An 18,468-nucleotide genomic window follows, 5' to 3' on the forward strand; every position below is an offset into this window, starting at 1 on the left:
ATATTGCAAGTTCATTTATTCAATGTCGGGATGTTAGGTTCTGAATCACTGACTCAAAGATTAAACAAGAATTTGATTTCAGCACTACAGTTTACGGCACGGGGTGTTATTTCCTATTTTCCCAGAGGTCCAGGAATGGCTCTTGGTTTAAGACAGGTAAGTCTTGCAAAAACACCCCACAACATAACCATGTTTTCAAGGAACATCCCGTGGTTGAATCATGGGCTTAGCCCCCTCCAGGAAGAACACTTAGGACCGGAAAACAAGCCCGGGAACAGGTTAGATTGGGCAGGCCCAAGACAGCCAAAAAAAGCCTGGATGTCAGAGTGGATCAAAAGCCATACAGGAGTCAGTGTTGCCAAGCTGCTAGTAAATGCTGGCAGGGCCCTGAAATGACAGTAACAGGGGTCTGGTACACAGAAAAGCAGAAATAATAACGTAGCCATGGACATGAGGCCGTCTCAGCCTCCACCGGGTTTACCACCTCGGGGCACCGGGACGAGGCACGGAGAGAGATGACACGTGACGGCGAGGGTGATGGACAACCAAGGAATCGGGGGGCTTTGCCCAACAGACCCTGGCAGTCACTAAGCACCGCGGTCACCAGGGGCTGCCCCTGGGCCTGGAGTTCTGAGAGCACAGCCCAGACACAGGTCAGCCGCGGCCCCGGGAGGACGGCAGGTGGAAATGGAGTTGAAAGGCGGCGGAAGACGGGACGACTCAGCGGGTGGGAGAAAAGAGGAGCGGGCCGTGCCCAGGGCTCGGGGAAGGAGGGCGGTGGAGACGGCGCCGCCTTCCCTCAGAGGCCGAGGGGTCGGCACCCCGTCCGTCCTGAGCGACGGAGGTCGGCCCGTCCCCGGCAGAGACGCAGGGCGGCTCCTTCCGAGGCCGCGCCGTGGGTTGTGGGGAGGGGAGGGAGGGGCGGCGGGGGAGGCACGGCGGGTCCGGGCACGACTGCCCCGGTTGCACAAGGAGGAGGCAGGTTCTTGTGCTTTCCCTCAGTTTGCTTTAATCTTAAAATTCTTGACTCTGTTAATGCACCACACCCCGGACTCGGTCTGTGTGAGGGCAGCGGGGTCTCCGGGGGTGGGGCGAGGGGCCGGGGTGGGGGGGGGTTAGCGGGAGTCGGACAACGGTTTGCGACCCACGGGTACGTGGGCGACGGCGGGCAATCCGACGCCCTGGGGCTCCGGCCCCCCCAGAGCCTCCTCCTCCCTCCGGCCGTCTGTCGGGTCCGCCTGCCCGTCCGTCCGTCCCTCCCTGCGCCTGCTCGGAACTCCCTGCGTGGCGGGAGGGAAACCATTCCTCCCGGCGACTCGTCCGCGGTCCCCGGCCAAGCTCCCGCCGGGTCAGCCAGCCCCGGCCCAGGCCCCACCGCTCAGCCGCCTCAAAGTTTGGCGGTCAGCGGCCTTCCAATGGGGATCCTCGAGCCTGAGACAGAGGGAGCACGGAGGGGCAGATAGACGGGGAGACAGGGAGAGAGGGAGAGAGAGAGCGCACACTCATCACCTGGAGTCTGCTGTGCTACTTCCCACTGAAACATTTCTAGCTTCATAACAAGTAATTGCAGAGAGCAAAGGCATTTTGGGATGGGATGAAGAAGGGTGAGGGGGAGTTGGACGGTCCATGCGGGGTCACTGGAGGGGGGGACAGTCAGGTGTGTCGGATGCTCTGTGCTGGACCACTGGGGGAGAGGCAGGACCGGAGAGGGGAGTCGGGGGGATTGGGCGGTCTCCGCTCTCCGATCCTCCCAGCATCCCGCCGCTGCCGGGGGGGCTGTTTGGGGACTGTCGCCCGGGGGCTGGAGTGGAGAGGGCTGGAGGGGCAGGAGGAGAACCCCGGGAGCCCCTCTAGGGGAAGTGGGCGCCGAGAGCAGCTCGTGACCTCCCTGGAGGATCCCCAGTGGCACCCGGAGGCCCCAGGAGACCTTCCCCTTCAAGAGCCCCAGCCCCTAGCCAGTCACCCCCCCGGCCGGCCCAGAGACCGCAGGCCCCCGCCCCCGGCCGGCCGGTTGACCCAGAGCGGAGGTCCCATCCCCGGTCCCTTCCCCCGGCGGCGCCCGGCCTTACCCAGCATGCCCTCCACCTTGGCCACAGCCTCTCTGTCCGTGTTGTACATGATTCCGCTCGCCCTGCGGTGTGCAGACCGTACTCTGTCAGTCTTCTCCAAAACGCGCGCGCGCAACACACACACACATACACAAAACCACCTCCACCGCCGGCTGACCGCCGACGCCGGGAGCCCACACCGCGCACGCACAGCCAACTCCACTGCCGGCTGATCCTGGAAGCCCCCACAGAACACACACGACTGTCTCCACCGCCAGCTGACCTCATACAAGCTCGCACAGTGACACGCACAGACAAGTGCGCACACACAGACAAGTGCGCACACACACTACACTCCGACCGGGGGACGGACACACACACACACAAATGCGCACATGCGGACCGGGCTTACGTTCTGCTCTTCGACACGGCCCCGAGTCGCACCAATGCCGCCAGGGCGTTTTTCTGCAAGTCGGAGGACAGCGCCTCGTAGCACCGAGAGGTCCCTGGAACGGCAGCCGGGGCGGGGGGCGGGGGTCAGGGGTCCCCGTGCCCCGTCTCTGGCGCGCAGCCCCTCCCCGGCCCCGCCCCGCCCCCCACGCCCGGCCGGCATCATCGCGGGGCACGGGACCGCCCACCACCGACCCGCTTCGATCAGCTGGGAAGCGAAGGCTCGGACTCCGGGCACGAACTGCTTCTCCGTGAAGGCTTCGCTGGCTTCTTCCCAGAGGTATCTGCAGGCTATCTGGAATCCGCCGAGGCGGCGGGGGGAGGGGCGGGGCGAGGGGAGACGGACAGACGGCCCCAACCCTGGTAACTGGCCGTGAAGTCGGGGGCCCGAGGGGAGACTTCCTTTCTCGCTCACCCGATCGGCGGCTCCCCCGGCTCCGTCCCCCATCCCCCCGAACACTCTCCTCCCACCGGCCCTCAGCTCGCACTTCTCCCTGCCCCTCTTCCTCGGACCTCCCGAACCCCAGGACACACCCTTCCCCTGGGGGCCCGCGGGGGGGTGGAAGCCGAGGGAGACCGAGGCTCGAAGGCCAGGCTCCGCCCCCTCCAGTCCCCGGACGCCCACCTGGTACCCCTCCACGAAGGGGCGGAACATAGCGGTGAGGAAGGGCAGCACGGCCCCGCTGGCGGCCTCCGGGAGGATGTGGGACGAGGTCACGCGCACGGCCTCGCAGCGGCCCAGCAGGAAGCAGCCATCCTCGAAGTCCTGAGGGGGCGGCCGGCGGGAGCTGTGTCGGGGGGCGGGGGCGAAGGGGCGAGGGGCGCAGGGGCGAAGGGGCGAGGGGCCCGGGGGGACCGGGGGGCCCGGCGGGCCGAGCCCATCGCTGACCGGTGGTTGTGATGGTGGTGGCTGCGGCAGGCAGCAGAGTTCCCTCCCCAAAGACACCTCCCCTCGCCTCGCCCCCCCAGAGCATTTTCCCACCAGCTCATCGGTCTTGCCCCCATCCCGCCCCACCCCGCCCCTACCGGGCCCGCCACAACCAGCTGGTCCAGGCCTCTGCGGCAGCTGCCCGCCCCATCTCTTCCCTGCACCCACCCCAGGATGGTTCTATTTGTCTATTTTGACGGTAGAGATGCCTGTCTACTTGTTTCGTTATGTTGTCTGTCTCCCCCTTCTAGACCGTGAGCCTGCTGTTGCGCAGGGATCGTCTCTATCTGTTGCCCAATTGTACTTTCCAAGCGTTTAGTAAGTGCTCAATAAATACGACTGGACTGAATGAATAAATGACTCCCCCTCACCTCCACCACCCGGCCAGGAAAGAAGATGAACTCGTCTGAAAAAACGTCCCGGAGGAAGCTGAAGCAGCCGTAGACGTCATCTGCGAGGAATGGTCCACGGTGACGCGCGGCACGTCACTCGGCACCCGCCCGCCCCGCGCCAGCATCAAGCCGACCCCCGCCGATCCTCTCCGGCCCCCGCCGGCCCCCCGGAAACTCCCCTCAGTCCCGTGTCGGTCCCCGCCCGCGGGTCACCTTTCCTGGAGTCGGTGGCCAGGGCGAGCGCCAGGGCCACGAGGGCGGGGCGGACGCACAGGTTGGCCAGCTGGTTCCGGTAGACGGCGCAGGTCAGGAAGGGCACGGCGCGTTGGAAGAGGGTGCCCTGCGAGGGGCCGGGCTCTCGCTCCTCTCGCCCGCTCACAGACACCAGGCCGTCGGCGGAGAGGCGGGCCACGTTGGCGTGCAGCGTCAGCGAGCCCTTCACGGCTCTGGCGGCCGACAGGTCATCTGTGCGCGGGGGACGGGAGTCACGACGGCGGCCACGGCCCGGACGGACGGAGGGACGGAGGACGGAGGGAGGTCCAGCCCCAGGCTGGGGGGTGAGCGGAGCGCAGCCCAGGGGAGGGCTGAGTGCAGCCTCGGGGATGGGGCCCCAGCCTGGGACTCTGGAAACTCAGCCTCCAGGCCTCAGATTCCTCCTCTGTAAAATGGGCATCGGACCCTGCTCTCCCTCCCCGTCAGACCGTGAGCTCGCCTGAGAAAAGGACTGTGTCTGATCTGTCTTGTATCCGCCCCACCGCTCAGCACAGTGCTTGGCACACAGTGTTCTACAGAGGCCAGGAGCGGGAGGAACGGGAGCACGTGGACAGGGAGAAACAGGAAGAGCAGGAGGGGTGGACGGAGGGGGAGGACGGGGAGGAGGGGGATGGATACGGGAGGAGCCGGAGAATGGGAGGAGCGGATAGAGAGGGGAGGAGCGAGAGGCAGAGCGGGAGGCAGACAACTGTCCGGCCCTGCGGGCGGCTCCGTGGGCTGGCTCGCCCCTCCCTCCCGGCCAGACACTGCCCTGTTGTCAGCTCCGCAACCCGCTCTCCCCACGGTGCTGTCCCCCGGGGAATCTCAGCTCGGCCCCCGGCCCCAGCCCACCTGGCGCCTCTGGCGTGGCCGAGGACACTACCAACCCGGAAAGGCAGGATGGGCTGCGGGGATGGCCAATGACCCCCGTAGGCTCCAGACCGGCCGCGCGGGCAGGAGGGAGGCCTCCGAGAACCAGTACCGCTGCCGGGTGCCCTCGCGACGACCAGGGGGGCGGTGGGGAGACTCGCCGCTCCCCCACCCCGACCCCAACCTGAGGAGGCAGCGGGCAGAGCCCAGTCCCCGGTCTCTGCGGGCTCGGCCTCCTCGGACCCTACCCGGAACCACCCTGACGCCCGCCAGGGCCACCTACCGGGCCACACGAGGAAGCCCCCAAATGCCTGGATTAGCCCTTTCAGCCAGAGAGTCTTCTCCACCAGAAGGGTGAGGTCCAGGGCGGGTAGGTTCTGGAGCAGGACAGTGGCCACCAGGGTCCAGGGACTCAGGGCCATGTTTTCGATCTGCAGAAGCTCCACCCGGAAGGCCACGTCGTTGGCGAAGGCCAGCGCCTCCTCGCTGGGCTTCTGCGGGACGTGCCTGTGGGGTGGGGACGGGGCTCACCTCTGACCCGCCGGGACCCGGGGGGTACCCTGGGGGGCTCGGGCGGGTCCCCGGTTCTGATCGCCCCACCAGTGGTGCCCGCCGGTCTGCTTCTCACCTGGGAGGAAATGAGGTCGAAGAGGCCCGGCCACCCCCTGGAGACCTCCCAACCTCCCTCCCCGGCAGCCCCCCCGGGCCGGGTGTGGCCGGGTGGGTCTGGGTATCCGTACCTGGGCACCAGATTGTAGGGGGACTTCTCCATCCGGCCCGCGGCTAGGGAGCGCAGGGACAGCGGTGCTGCAAAGTACACGTGGATGCAGCCGAAGTCCTGACAGAGAACCTGGCGTGCCTTTAACAGCCCCTGGAGCCGGCGGGAAGACAGGACAGGGCAGGGTCAGCGTGGGGAGAGAGGACGGGGTCAGTGCGGCGGGAGAGAGGACGGAATCAGGACGGGGAGAGAGGACGGGGCACAGAGGGGAGAGAGCATGGGATCAGCGTGGGGAGAGAGGGCTGGGGGTGGGGGAGAGGGCGGGGTCAAGACAGGGAGAGAAGACGGGGTCGGGGCAGGGAGGCTGGGGGCACCGGGTGGCAGAAAAAGGAGGGTGGGAGGACGGGAGGTCGGGCGATCCGTCTCCGCCGCCCAAGGGTACATACGGCGGTGGATTCCTTTGGCTTAGGGACGCCGAGAAGCTCGCGTGAGTAGAGGGCCTCTTCGAGGATCCGGTCGTAGCTGATGCTGATGGGGACGAGGTAGGTGTCGAAAACCTCTCTCTTAAAAAAAGGTTCCATCACGATGTTCAGCAGGCCTACGGACAGAGGAAGGGCGGTCTGGGTCGACGACCGAGAGAACATCGCAGGGGGCGTCAGACCCCTGCCCTCCGGGACCCGCCTCTCCAAAGCGGGAGACCGACACACGTTTAGGAAAAGCGGAATCCGGAGCCAGTGATCAACGGTACGATATAAAAGCAAAGAAACGAACACAAAGATGAATGGGCAACAAACGAGCCCAGCGACGGCTGAGGGGAGTTGAGTAGGGTGTGGGGGCAGGGGGCCGGACCAGGAAGGCCTCGAGGAGGAGGAGAAAGAGGAGGAGGAGGAGATCCTCTGGCCTGGAAACCCTTCCTCTCCATATCTGCCAGACCACTGCTCTCTCCATCTTCCAAGCTTTATTAAGGTCACAAATCTCCTCCAAGAGGCCCTACCCAATGAAGCCCTCTTTTCCCCAACTCCCTTCCCCATGCACGTCATCTGTATACTTGCATCTGCACCGTTGAAGCTCTTGATATCTACCCCACCCTCAGCCTCACCACACCTACATACACGTCTGTAGTTTATTTATACTGCTGTCTGTCTTCCGCTCTGGACCGTAAGACTGTCGTGGGCAGGGACTATGCCTACCAACTATTGTTTAGTACTCTCCCAACTGCTTAGTACAGCGTTCTGCAAAGTAGGTGCTCAATAAATACCATCGATGGACTGATTGAGGAGGAAGAGGAGGAGGAGGAAGAGGGAAGCATGATGGTGGGAAAGGAAAAGGCTTGTCAGAGCTTGGGGGTGGGGAAGGGAGTGGAGTTCTGGGAGGGGCGAGGGCCGCGAGGGAGGCCGGGGTGGGTGACAGGGGAGGCGAGGACAAGGCCCAGTGAGGACAGGAGCTTGGGAAGAGTGAAAGAGAGCGAGCCGGGGTGGTGTGGGAGAAGAGAATGGGTAGGGAAGGTGGACCCGGCAGGTGGAGGCCTCGAGCCTCCCAACCAGGAGTTCCGGCTTGGGATGGAGAGACCCCGGGGCCACCGGAAGTTTTCGAGGAGGGGAGGGATGAGGCTGAACGGGACGGGCAGGCCAAGCTGCCCCGAGAGCCGCCGGCCCCCCTCCGGGCCCCGGGGCAAGGAGCGTACCCCCGGCCGGGAGGGACCCGGCTCCCCCGGGCTCTCGAGAAGGGGCCGCAATCGATCAGACGGCAGGATGACCGCGCGGGGCCCCTGGGGCCGCCCCTCACCCTCCTCCCTCGTGGGAACCCCCAGCCTCCTCGTCCGCCCGGCCTCAAACGTACCGAGCTTGGGGGTCAGCGTCTTGGCCGTTCGGCTCCTCGTCCCTTCGAGGAAAAATTCGATGGGCGCGTAACCGTTCTGGGAGGTTGTAGGGCCGGGAGGGGAGCGTAAAGAGAAAGAGAGAAGGGAGAAGAAGGGGGCGAATCACTTGACAGCACTCAATTTCTCGCCACCTCCCTACAAAGCCCCGCCCTGGGAAGCTAGCTCACCCGCCGCCCTCCACAATAACGCTTTTATTGTGTGTGTGTGTGTGTGTGTGTGTGTATGTGTGTGTGTGTGTGTGTGTGTGTGTGTGTTGGGGGGGTACCCTCCCCCCAGACCCAGCCCCCTCGGCCCGCAGCGTACCCGCAGCATGGTCTTCACATATTCCGAGAAGACGGCCCAGTAGAGCTTGTCCCCACCAAACGAGCGGCGCATGAAGAAGGCCCCGGCCCTGCGCAGCAGCTCGCCCATCACCTTCATGCCCAGGAAGTCTGCAACGCACACAACGTGCAACACTCACACACACGCACAAGCCACTCCGCTCAACTGGGCTCATCCTCCGCCTGGCCCCGGGGACCCTGCCAGGGTCGGGGGGTTGTGGGAAAAGGGCCCAGGACCCCCAGAAGAAGGCACCCACGGGCCCTCGCAACCCCCGGGCAGCGTGCGTGCCCGGCTCTCGGAGGGCCCCGGTAGGGACGAGCACTTGCCCACTCCGGCGGCGATGACGGGCACGGGCAGGTCGTAGGTGTACAGGATGTAGGACAGGAGCAGGAAGTCCACGTAGCTCCGGTGACTGGGCAGCAACACCACCGGCTGCTCCTGGATGGCCTGCTGTAACTGGAGACGCACGTGGGAGTCTGCGTGCGCGCATACTTGCGCGCGTGCCCGTGCGTGTGCCACCCCGGTATCATCGTCTGACCGGGCGGAAGTCGGGGCCCCCACCCGGGCCATCCCTGGCAATGCCCCATTCTCTACCCAAGAGTGCCTCTGTGTCTGTTACACTGTTCTATTGGACTCTTCCAAGCGCTTAGTAAAGTGTTCTCCCCACAGTAAGCGCTCAATAAATTTGACTGACTGACTGGACTGCGTAGTGCCTGTACTAACCCGAACCCAACACGACGACCCCCGCGGGAGACCCAGAGGCCAGATGACTCGGAACCAAGACTAATTCAGCCGCTCAGATGCTGGTGCCGCCAGCCAAATGGGCCGTTCCTTGCCCGCTGACGAGGAGCACGGCTCCAGAGTGTGGATTAGGTGCCCGCCGTGTGTCCAGCGCCGGGCTGGGCGACTGAAGGCATTCGGGGAATCCACCCGGACCCCAGGCAGGGGCCGGGTCTGCCCCTGAGCTTCTCCCGGGCCGGACACACGGCGGGCACCTGATCCACACACTGGAGCCGTGCTCCTCGTCAGTCCCGCGGCCGAGTGCCCGTCCTCCAGAAGCTTACAGCCTGAGGGCCGGGGGACGGGCACCCGGCCGCGGGAGGCGGCGGAGAGGAAGGCTCGGGCGAACAGGTGGAGAGGGGAGGGCGGAAAGTCCGCAGCCGGCGGTGGGCGGTCGGGGAGGGAAGGCGGGCCGGGGAGGGTCCGTCTCCAATGTCAGCCGGCGCTAAAAATAACCGTGCTGGGCTCGGCCCAATCTCTAGAGCCCGGGACCTGCCCGAACACCGTATACTGTCTGCGTCATGTTTTCCGGGCTACCCGGGGCTCTGAGGGTCTGGACTCCAGCCCCGAGGGGCACTGGGGAGCGCTGGTCACTTTTCAGCCAGGGTACCAGGCTGAAAAGCCCGGATCCAGAGCCCCGCTCTTGGCCGGGGACGCCCCAGGGAGTCACGGGGGGCTCACCGGGGGCTCAACGGGGACTACGGGGCTTGTCTAATCCTTCCCCGGGAACGTTACTCGGTGCTCGGCGCACCCAGCAGGCGCTCGGTGCAGAGCCCCGTACCCGGCAGGAGCCCGGGCCGCCGTGTCGCAGGGGCGGCCGGGAGGACTCACCCTCTGGATGCCGTCTTGGTTGACGCACACCTTCCGGAACAGGCACTTGAAGATTTTGCTCAGGGAGAAAGCGAAGAGGCGGATGGCCCCCAGGCGCAGCGAGTGGCCCATCTCCTCCAAGATCTGCGCGGCCGTCTCCTGGATCGACTGGACGGACTGGCCCGTCTCCCTGGAGAGCTAAACCGCCCGGCAGCGGCCGGGGAAAACCACCCGTCGGGTCCAACGGCGCCGACGGACCCCCGGGCTGGGGGCAGGGCGCTGGGTACTAGCGCTCCGGGAAAGGAAACCAGGAGGGAAAGTTCGGGCCCCTCTCCTCCGGGAGCTGACGCACAAGCAGCGTGGCTCAGTGGAAAGAGCCTGGGCTTCGGAGTCAGAGGCCATGGGTTCGACTCCCAGCTCTGCCACTTGTCAGCTGTGTGACTGTGGGCAAGTCACTTAACTTCTCTGTGCCTCAGTTACCTCATCTGTAAAATGGGGATTAACTGTGAGCCTCACGTGGGACAACCTGATTACCCTGTATCTACCCCAGCGCTTAGAACAGTGCTCCACACATAGTAAGCACTTAAATACCAACATTATTATTATTATTATTAACTGGGAGACACGGCGGCCGACGGCGTCTCCGGCGCGTTTTCGGGGCGCGGGACTCCGGACGGGAGTCGGGAAACGATCGATAGCGCGCCAGGAAGAGGAAGAGCATGACTGCCCAAGGGGGAGGGACCCCGGGAGAGAGCGTGGGAGGGCTGGAGGCTGATGATAATAATTCTGGGATTTGTAAAGCGCTTACTGTGTAGCGGGCATCGTGGCGGGCTGATGGGCTGACTAGGAGGGCCGAGAGGGGACTCTCCTCTGTCTGTCCGCCGCCTTCCCCGGCCCCACCGGCAGAAGGCCGCCCCTTGCACTGACACAAGTTTCCTTCCTCTTGCACAACTGGCTCAGCCTCCCGCTTCTTCTATCCCGAGGAACCCCGGCAGGGGCTCCGCCGCCGCCCTCGGGCCCCGGGGGGCTGCGGGGGCCGGGGGCCCCTCTGACCTGCTTGACGACGTACTGCACCTCCTCCGCCCGCAGCACGGCGGTCTTGATGGCCCACGGCTTGCACGGGTTAAGGCCCTTGTAGAGGACGGGGGCATAGCACTTGAGCGCGTAGCGCAGGTCGCTGGACTGCCGCCTCTCCTCCAACATGTCCTCGAATTCCTCCCACCTCTTGGAGCCGCCATCTTTCTGCTGGAAGGACGAGGCGGGGGGAGCCCGCCGAGGCCACAGCCTCAGCCCCAAACCGGCCCAGGTGGGACAGGGCCCGGGTCCGACCCCAGGGCCCCGCTCGGGTCGGGGCGGCGCCGGCTCGGGGGCCGGCACCGCCCTCGATCGGCACGGCTCTCCGTCGGCGGCCAGCACGGCGCCCGGCACCCAGGAGGGTAGATTCCCCCGCGGGGCTGACCCCTCCGCCACCCCCGACGGGCTCCAACCCCGAGCGGGCGTCTCCACCGGCTAGGCCGAGTGGGGACCCACCGACGTGTCACTCCGATAGGTCCTCGCTGGCCCAGCGCCAGCCCCCTCGTCCTCCTCCTCCTCCTCCTCCTCCCCCCCCCAGGGCCGAGCCCGGATTTCGCAGTCGCCCGAGGCAGAAGGGGGAGTTGCCACCTGCAGGAAGCCACCCTCGGGGATGGCTGGGAGCCCTGGCCGGGCTTCGGCCTGCCCGACCTGCCCGGCTCCCCCAGTCCTCCATCCGGAGACAGCCGCGCTAGCTCTCCAAGGGGCCCGCTTTCCCCACTCCAACCCCCTGAGAGTTTGAGTTAGGGCTCACTGTGCCCACTCCAAGCCCTTGAGAGAGTATGGGTCAGGGTTCACTGTGCCCATTCCAAGCCCTTGAGAGAGTTTGGGTTAGGCCTCCCCGTGCCTACTTCGAGACCCGGGGAGTCTGGGTTGGATTCCGAGAGAGGCTCATAAAGCGGGACGGGAGGTGGTCCTCGCGCAAAAGGAAGAGATGAGGAAGGATGGGGGAAGAGAAGGAAGGAGGAAAGAGGAGAAGGAGGGGAGGAAGGGGGGAAGGAAAAGAAAGAGGGGAGCAGGAGCACAAGGTCCCAAACGGGGCCGGGGCAAGCGGGGAGAGGGTCCAGGAACTCTGTCCGCGGGCACCTCGGCTCGCCTCCCCGCCTTTTGCTCACCGGCCACGGCTCTTGCTCTGTCTTTCTCGACTCAAAAACTTCACTGGCAGCTTAAACCCCTCCCCGACTACCCGCTCGCTAGGCCGCGCCGAGCGTCTACCGTGCGCCGGGCATCTACCGTGCGCCGGGCATCTACCGTGCGCCGGGCACCTGCCGTGCGCCAGGTACCCGGGGAAGTGGCGGGCCCTGCCCTTGAGGAGCGACGACTCTCGGGGCCCGTAGACCACTCGGGGCCTCCGACCACCGGCTCCGAGGCACGTGCGATATTCGCCGACCTCATTTCGCCCCGACCGAATCCCCATGAGGCAGGGACAGGCAACCCCATCGTTCCCATTTCACAAGGGCCCCTTCTACTGGGGGTGGGTGAACTGAGCAGGACCCCACGGCGGGCAGAATCTCTGACTTCCCCATCTGGGCTCTTGGCTCTGGGACCACCCTGCCCTTTGGCACGGGCGAAGCAAATCCTGAGCCGGAGAGAGGGGTCGGTGGCTCCTCCTCCTCCTCCTCCTCTTCCCCCCCGGGCTCCGGGCCTGCCCTTTCTGGCCAGGTGACCCTCTTGACCCCCAACCGGGCCCCCGCCCCTGCCCCTCTGTCCCCGGGGCCGTCACTCGGACGACGCCCCCGGCCTGGGGGTGCCCCGGGCGGGCTTCCCGGAGGAGAGGGGCTGCCGGAGGGAGTATACGGGGAGAGGGGACGAGGGGCCGGGCTGGCCGTGGGGTCGAGTCGGGGGGAGGGAGGAGGGCCGCACGGGGACGAAACAGGATCCGACAGCAATGAGGCTGGCGTCTGCTCAGCCCCTGCTAGGTGCCGAGCGCCGGGGAGGATCCCAGGCCATCGGACTGTCCCACGCGGGGCTCCCCGTCTCCATCCCCATTTGACGGAGGCCCGGAGGAGGCGCCAGGCCCCCGGTCACAGAGCCGACAAGCGGCGGGGTGGGGATCTGGACCCGGGATGGAATGTGCCCCCCTCTCCCCCCCCCCCCCCGTTGCCTCGGCAACCGGCCCACCTTCCCCCTCCATCCCCGGCCCCCGCCCGGGGCCCGGAGGGGAGAGGAGAGGAGAGGAGAGGAGAGGAGGGAGGGAGGGAAGGAGGGAGGGGGTCCCCTCGGGGCTCGGCCCGCCTACCGAGCGCAGGGAGGAGGCGGAGGTCCCGGAGGCGGCCATGCTCGGGGGCGGGGGGTCTGTGGGTGCGCGGCCCCCGCGGGGCCTGGGCCGGGGCCGGGGCCGGGGCCGGGGCCGGGGCCGGGGCCGGGCCGGGGGCGAGGCCTCTTCCCGTCCCGTCCGCTAGGCGGCGCTGCCGAGCGCCTCCCGGCCCCCGCCCCGCCCATCCCCCTGCCCCTTCCCGCGCGCCGCCATCTCGGCCCGGCCGGAAGTGGCGCGCGCCCTCCTCCCCCCCCCCCCAACCCCCGGAAGCGCCGCCGGGAGGGCGGCATGGCGGAGGCGGCGGCGGCCCCGCTGCTGGACAGCGTCCTCCGGGACCTCTACGACTTGGGTAGGCCCCGGCTGAGGGACGGCGGGGGCGCGGGGGAGGGGGAGGGGGCCGGTCCTTGCGGCCACAACGGAAACCCGCGCTCCACCGCCCCGGGTTTGGCGGAGGGCGCGGGTTCGAATCCCGCCTCTGCCCCTCGTCAGCTGGGTGACTGTGGGCGAGTCACTTCACTTCTCAGGGCCTCGGTGAGCTCATCTGGAAAATGGGGATGGAGACTGGGAGCCCCACGGGGGACCACCCGATTCCCCTGGGTCTCCCCCAGCGCTTACAACAGTGCTCGGCACAGAGTAAGCGCTTCACAAATACCAACGTTATTATTATTATTATTATTCTTCTTTGACCGGGAACCGAGAAGCAGCCGTGGTTCAGGGGCGGGGGAGTCAGGGGGCGTGGGTTCCAATCCTGCCTCCGCCACGTGTCGGGCGCGGGCAGCACCAAGCTTCTCCGCGGCCTCCGTTGCCTCCTCGGTAAAATGGAGATGAAAACGGTGACCTCCACGGGGACAACCTCATTACCTTCTATCTACCCCACTGCTTAACACTAATAATTATAATAAGAAGAACGTTAGTATTTGTTAAGCGCTTCCTATGGGCCGAGCACTGTCCTAAGCGCTGGGGGAGAGACGGGGTCATCAGGTTGTCCCACGTGGGGCTCCCAGTCTCCATCCCCATTTTCCAGATGAGGTCACTGAGGCCCAGAGAAGCGAAGCGACTTGCCCAAAGTCACCCAGCTGGCGGAGCAGGGATTAGAACCCATGACCTCCGGCTCCTAAGCCCGGGCTCTTTCCACCGAGCCACGTTGCTTAGAACGGTGCTTGGCACATAGTAAGCGTTTAACTAATATTATTACTACTTAACTTCTCTGAACCTCAGTGACTTCATCTGTAAAATGGGGTTGAAGACAGCGAGCCCCAAGTGGGACAACCTCGTTACCTTCTATCTACCCTAGCGCTTAGAACAGTCCTTGGCACCTAGTAAGCGCTTGACAGAAGCCGTCATTATAATTATGAACTGAGACAGGGGAGGAGGGAGAGGGAAGCAGGGCAGGCTGGTCCTCCTTGGGGCGGGGGCGGGCAGCGGGTGATGATCCCGACTCACTTCCCAGCTGTGTGACTTTGGGCAAGTCACATCACCTCTCTGTGCCTCAATTACCTCATCTGTAAAATGGATATTAAGACGGCGAGCCCAGTGTGGGATAACCTGATTACCTTGTATCCTCCCCAGTGCTTAGAACAGTGCTTGGCACCTAGTAAGCGCCTAACGGATACCAATATTAGTAGTAGTAGTCACTGCACCCTTAGGGCGTGCAGAGCCCTGGCCTAAGCACTCCGGCGTGGGCGGTCGGGGGTGGGAGCCGCGAGCCGGAGAAAACGATGGTCCCTTGTCCCGCCTTCGGGAATGCAGGAGAGACCCCGGGGAGGCCTCAGACGAAGCCCAGGAAGAGAAGGGGGAGCGCGGAGCGGCGGGAGGCCTCGGGCCCGGATGGTCCCGGCACGGGCGCGGCCGCCAAGGAGCCCGGGCGCCGGCCGAAACGGAGCCGACACTTCTTCGAGGAGCTGCGGGGCGAACTGCGCAGCGTCCAGGGCCCGGCCCCGGACCCCGTGGCCCCGGGACCCCCGGAGGGCGGGAGCCGGCCGGTGCCCGTGGTCGAGTTTTGCAGCCGGAAGAAGCGGCAGCGGCCACAGCCTGAGGTGGGCGGAAAGCCCCAGGCCCCAGCGCCACAGGTAAGGACGGTCTTCCTGGCGGGGCACGCGTGAGGGCCGTCCTCCGCACAGAGGAAGCTGGCACAATCACCCCTCACCTCGGTCAGCACGGGGCACCGGGGGTTCGGCTTGTCCATCCCAGGCCTCACAAAGGAGACCGTGGCAGGCGGGAGGGACCCCGGGGTGATACCCGTCACCGGGATGGGTCAGTGGACGTGACCGTGGGGTGCCGGATTGACACACCCGGTCACTGGGCTTGGGAAGATACCGGTCGGGATCACAGGGGTCGGAGGGAGCGGACGTGCCACCCCCAAGATGGCGTCGCCCTGCCGGCAAACGCAGTCCGAGTTCGGTGATGGAGCGTGGCCTTCTTTTCTCTTTAGACCAAAGCCAGCGTCCCGAAGAAAGAAGGGGGAGAGCCGGTGTTTGACCTGGAAAAGGTAGGCGTGTCCAGCCGAGCCCGAGGGCCGGCCAGTTTGGGCGGGCCGTGGGCGTAGCCAGCTTCAGCTCCGTGCCGTCCTGGCCACTGGAGGAGCGACGGTTCAGTCGGGACCGTGGCTGCCCTGCACGTGCCTGTCCGTGCCGCCGCTAGCGCCGGTCTCTCCCTCTAGGCTCGTTTGGAGGTGCACAGGTTCGGGATCACTAGCTATGGGAAGTGGAAGGAGCGTGTCCTGGAGCGGGAGCGAGCCATCATGCTGGGGGCAAAGGTCGGTCCTCGCGGCAGCGGGCGCCGGCGGGGGAGGGCGCCGTCTAGCCCCGGGGCAGGCGCCGGCGGGGGAGGGCGCCGTCGAGCCCCGGGGCATCGTCCCTCCATCCCTCTCTTCTCACCGCCACAGCCTCCCAGGCGCAAGTACGTGAACTACAAAAAGTTGCAGGAGAAGATCAAGTTACAGAAGGCGGCTAAAGAGCAAGTCAGCAGAGCCGTGAGTGTCAGAGTTGCCCTCCTGCAGCTGCAGCCCCAGCCCCGGGGGGCTGGGTAGGCTGGCTGCTTCGTCTTCTCACCCTATCCTCTCCGCCCTGGGCCAGACGCTCACCCCATAGCCGGGCCCGGTGCTGGACCTTCCCAGGGTGCAGGGCGGGGACTTGCCTTTAGTCAGTCCACTGGGAGAATGCGCAAAATTTTCCCCTGGTGGGCACACCTGAGACCTTGGGGGCCGGTCGCCTCTGCGCCGCTTCCCCCAGCCCCTCTGGGTTGCCCTGCTGGGTTCCGGGGCCTTGCCCTCCTGGTCCGATTCACCTTTCCCTGTCCGTCCCACCTCACTCTCTCCAGTTCACGGATCCGATCCGGGGCCCAGCCACTCTACAGAAACAGCGGAAGAAAGGACAGAAGGAGAGGTGAGTCTGCCCCGCTCTTCCCCTCCGGGGATGCTCCCAGGCTAGGGGCCCACAACTGCCCAGGACCCACCCCCTGCCCAGTTACGGGGCTCCCAGCCAGACCACTGCCCCCTTCTGAAGGAGGGACCGAGGGCCCCGGTCGGCTGTGGTCCGCGGGGCCGGGGTGGCACCGGTGAGGAACGTGGGGGGTCGTCAGCGCCTCTCAGCCCACGCCGTCGGCAGAGGGGGCCGGGGTGGTCATCAGTGACGGGTGGCAGTCCCTTCATCCTCACTCTCTCGCTCCTGTCTTGCCCCCCGGCGCCATTAGGAAGCCCAAGAGGAAACGTGCTCCGAGCGCACCGTCCGGAGCCCAGGAGGGTCAAGTGGGGAAATTCCGGAATGGGATGTTGCTCCTCAGCAGCCAGGACATCCAGAAGATCAATTCTTCCCGCGTGGTCAGATGAGGAAGGTCAGTCGGAGGGAGGGGCGGACAGAGCGCCGGGACCGTCCCTGCCACCGCGGGGGCCTCCGCCCGGCCAAGATCCCCGACTCGGGTCATCTACTCCAGACCGGTCTGGCCCAGCCCGGCAGAAACCACCGAGCCTGAGTGTGCCGCCACCACGGACCAGGAGAGAGAGGGAGTCTCCAGGACCAACTGAGTCTGTGCTTTGGACTGTTTCAGCCCGTGGGGCCAGGTTGACTGTTGTTATTGTCGTATTTAAGCACTCACTACGCGCCAAGTACTGTACTAAGCGCCGGGAGAGATACCGGCTAATCAGGTCAAACAGTCTCAATCCCCACTGTACAGAAGAGGAAACTGAGGTACAGAGAAGTGAAGTGACTTGCCTCCACGGTCACACAGCGGACAAGTGGCGGAGGTGGGATTAGACCCCGGGTCCTCCTACTCCCAGGTCCGTGCTCTGTCCCCTAGGCCGTCCTGCTTCTCTAGTACTCACGCTTGTCTTGACGGATTCCGTTGAAAGTGTATTAAAAGTGGGTTTCAGACGTGGGGGAGCGCTGCTGTCTGGGATCCAGTCCGGGCCTTGGGTGGCCAACGACCAAGGCCCCAGGGTGCTGGGAGAAAAGGCCAAAGGGGCGCTTGGTCCGCGTCGGTCCCAGTCTCTTCCTTGGGTCTGTCCTCACCCCGAAACCGCCCCCTCCCCTTCCCGGCGTGCCCCCGACGGGCACGGTGCCTCTGCTTGGTTCTGTCCCCCGGGCTCCCTCCGGCTCTGGATCACCCGAGGCTTCAGAACCTGCGGTGCAGCAGCTCAAGGCGTTCTGCTGGCCCAACGTTGGTGGCCCGACCCGCGGGACCCGAGTCCCCTTAGGGGAGCCACGCCATCCGTCCTGCAGCCATTTGTGCTTTTCCAAGCGCTCCTGCTCCTAAACTCAACGGCCGGCTCCACGGGGGCGAGACCGGCCCTTCGGAAATCCCAGGATCCCAGCCCTTCCCCACACGCCGTCCGGGCCCTGCTCCCTCCACCCTCGAGCCGAGTGAACTCGAGCCTCCCCCTGCCCGGGGCAACTCCCATTTCCTCCCAGAAAACCCAAGCCACTGGGAGGGACAGCAGAGCGGGCACAGGCCTGCCCCGGGCCCCACTCGGACCGTCAGCCGCAGAGCCTCTTCATCCCCGTGATCCAGTTGTCGGGAAAGGCCGGGCAGCGGGGCCGGGGCCTAGAGGTAGAAGGTGCAAGTAGCTGAGGCCCGGGAGATAGCACACACACCACCACCTCACCCCCGAGCCTGTTGGCAGCGACCAGAAAATTTATTTCCAATCGGGCAAAGACCGTGGCGCACCTTAGACAGACACTGATCCGGCCAGGCCAAGACCCCCCAGAAGACACTGTGCTTCCCGTTGGAAAAAAATACAAACTCGCTTCAGCTACTGATACAAAATTAGAAAAGAAATCGACTCCCCCGTCACCGCTCAGCTGCTCCACAGACACGCGGGCACTTGACAGGCGTATGGCCCTCTGTACATTTGCGGAGAGGCCGGGGTGGTGGCCGCGGGGAGAGGTGAGGGAAAAGCAGCTTTGTAACCAAACGGGGACGGGAAGCTGCTTCTTGATGCTGTGGATTCCTTTGCCAACATTTAATCTGGACGCGTTCATGCTTCACATCACAAGTCGGACCAAGGCGGCCACTGGCCCGCCCTTCATGCATTTCCCGTTTTCCCTCGGGCCTCTGGCTTGGGCCGTGCTCCGGGTGGGGCCCGTCAGCTAGAGGCACGGGGAGCCTATGGCTCCATCACTGGTGCACGCTAGGGCCACTGGGGCGCCGGCACCCAATACAGCACCGTTCTGGGCATCCGCCACGGTCGGGGCACCGT

The 18,468-nt window shown here is 65.5% G+C and overlaps 2 protein-coding genes across 5 annotated transcripts; one reads left to right on the forward strand and one right to left on the reverse strand.

Annotated features, from left to right (window-relative positions):
- Positions 1-986: 986 nt before the first annotated feature.
- Positions 987-12,858, reverse strand: GNPAT (glyceronephosphate O-acyltransferase). 3 transcript variants are annotated; one of them, XR_003753727.2, is made up of 16 exons: positions 12,759-12,838; positions 10,502-10,693; positions 9,470-9,646; positions 8,185-8,314; positions 7,841-7,968; positions 7,498-7,573; positions 6,105-6,256; positions 5,681-5,811; positions 5,224-5,447; positions 4,032-4,283; positions 3,798-3,877; positions 3,124-3,264; positions 2,694-2,789; positions 2,461-2,554; positions 2,070-2,131; positions 987-1,431 (listed from the first exon to the last, which is right to left on the reverse strand). XR_003753727.2 is itself a non-coding variant. In XM_029047518.1 (16 exons), the coding sequence occupies exons 1-16, from the start codon at positions 12,795-12,797 to the stop codon at positions 1,388-1,390; spliced, it is 2,019 nt and encodes a 672-aa protein (XP_028903351.1). In that variant the 5' UTR covers positions 12,798-12,858; the 3' UTR covers positions 987-1,387. The 3 variants fall into 3 exon arrangements, 2 of the variants coding, with proteins under 2 accessions (XP_028903351.1, XP_028903350.1); XM_029047518.1 differs by having other exon boundaries at positions 2,694-2,793; positions 10,502-10,690; positions 12,759-12,858; XM_029047517.2 differs by having other exon boundaries at positions 2,694-2,793; positions 12,759-12,836.
- Positions 12,859-13,041: 183 nt separating this feature from the next.
- Positions 13,042-17,147, forward strand: C19H1orf131 (chromosome 19 C1orf131 homolog). 2 transcript variants are annotated; one of them, XM_029047402.2, is made up of 8 exons: positions 13,042-13,125; positions 14,526-14,845; positions 15,208-15,264; positions 15,436-15,531; positions 15,661-15,747; positions 16,095-16,159; positions 16,467-16,607; positions 16,707-17,147. In XM_029047402.2, exons 1-7 carry the CDS (start codon positions 13,065-13,067, stop codon positions 16,600-16,602), a joined length of 822 nt encoding a protein of 273 aa, XP_028903235.1. In that variant the 5' UTR covers positions 13,042-13,064; the 3' UTR covers positions 16,603-16,607; positions 16,707-17,147. The 2 variants fall into 2 exon arrangements, with proteins under 2 accessions (XP_028903235.1, XP_028903234.1); XM_029047401.2 differs by having other exon boundaries at positions 16,467-17,147.
- The last annotated feature ends 1,321 nt before the right edge of the window (positions 17,148-18,468 follow it).

This window comes from Ornithorhynchus anatinus, chromosome 19, assembly GCF_004115215.2.
Source record: "Ornithorhynchus anatinus isolate Pmale09 chromosome 19, mOrnAna1.pri.v4, whole genome shotgun sequence".
In the NCBI taxonomy this organism is placed as follows: domain Eukaryota; kingdom Metazoa; phylum Chordata; class Mammalia; order Monotremata; family Ornithorhynchidae; genus Ornithorhynchus; species Ornithorhynchus anatinus.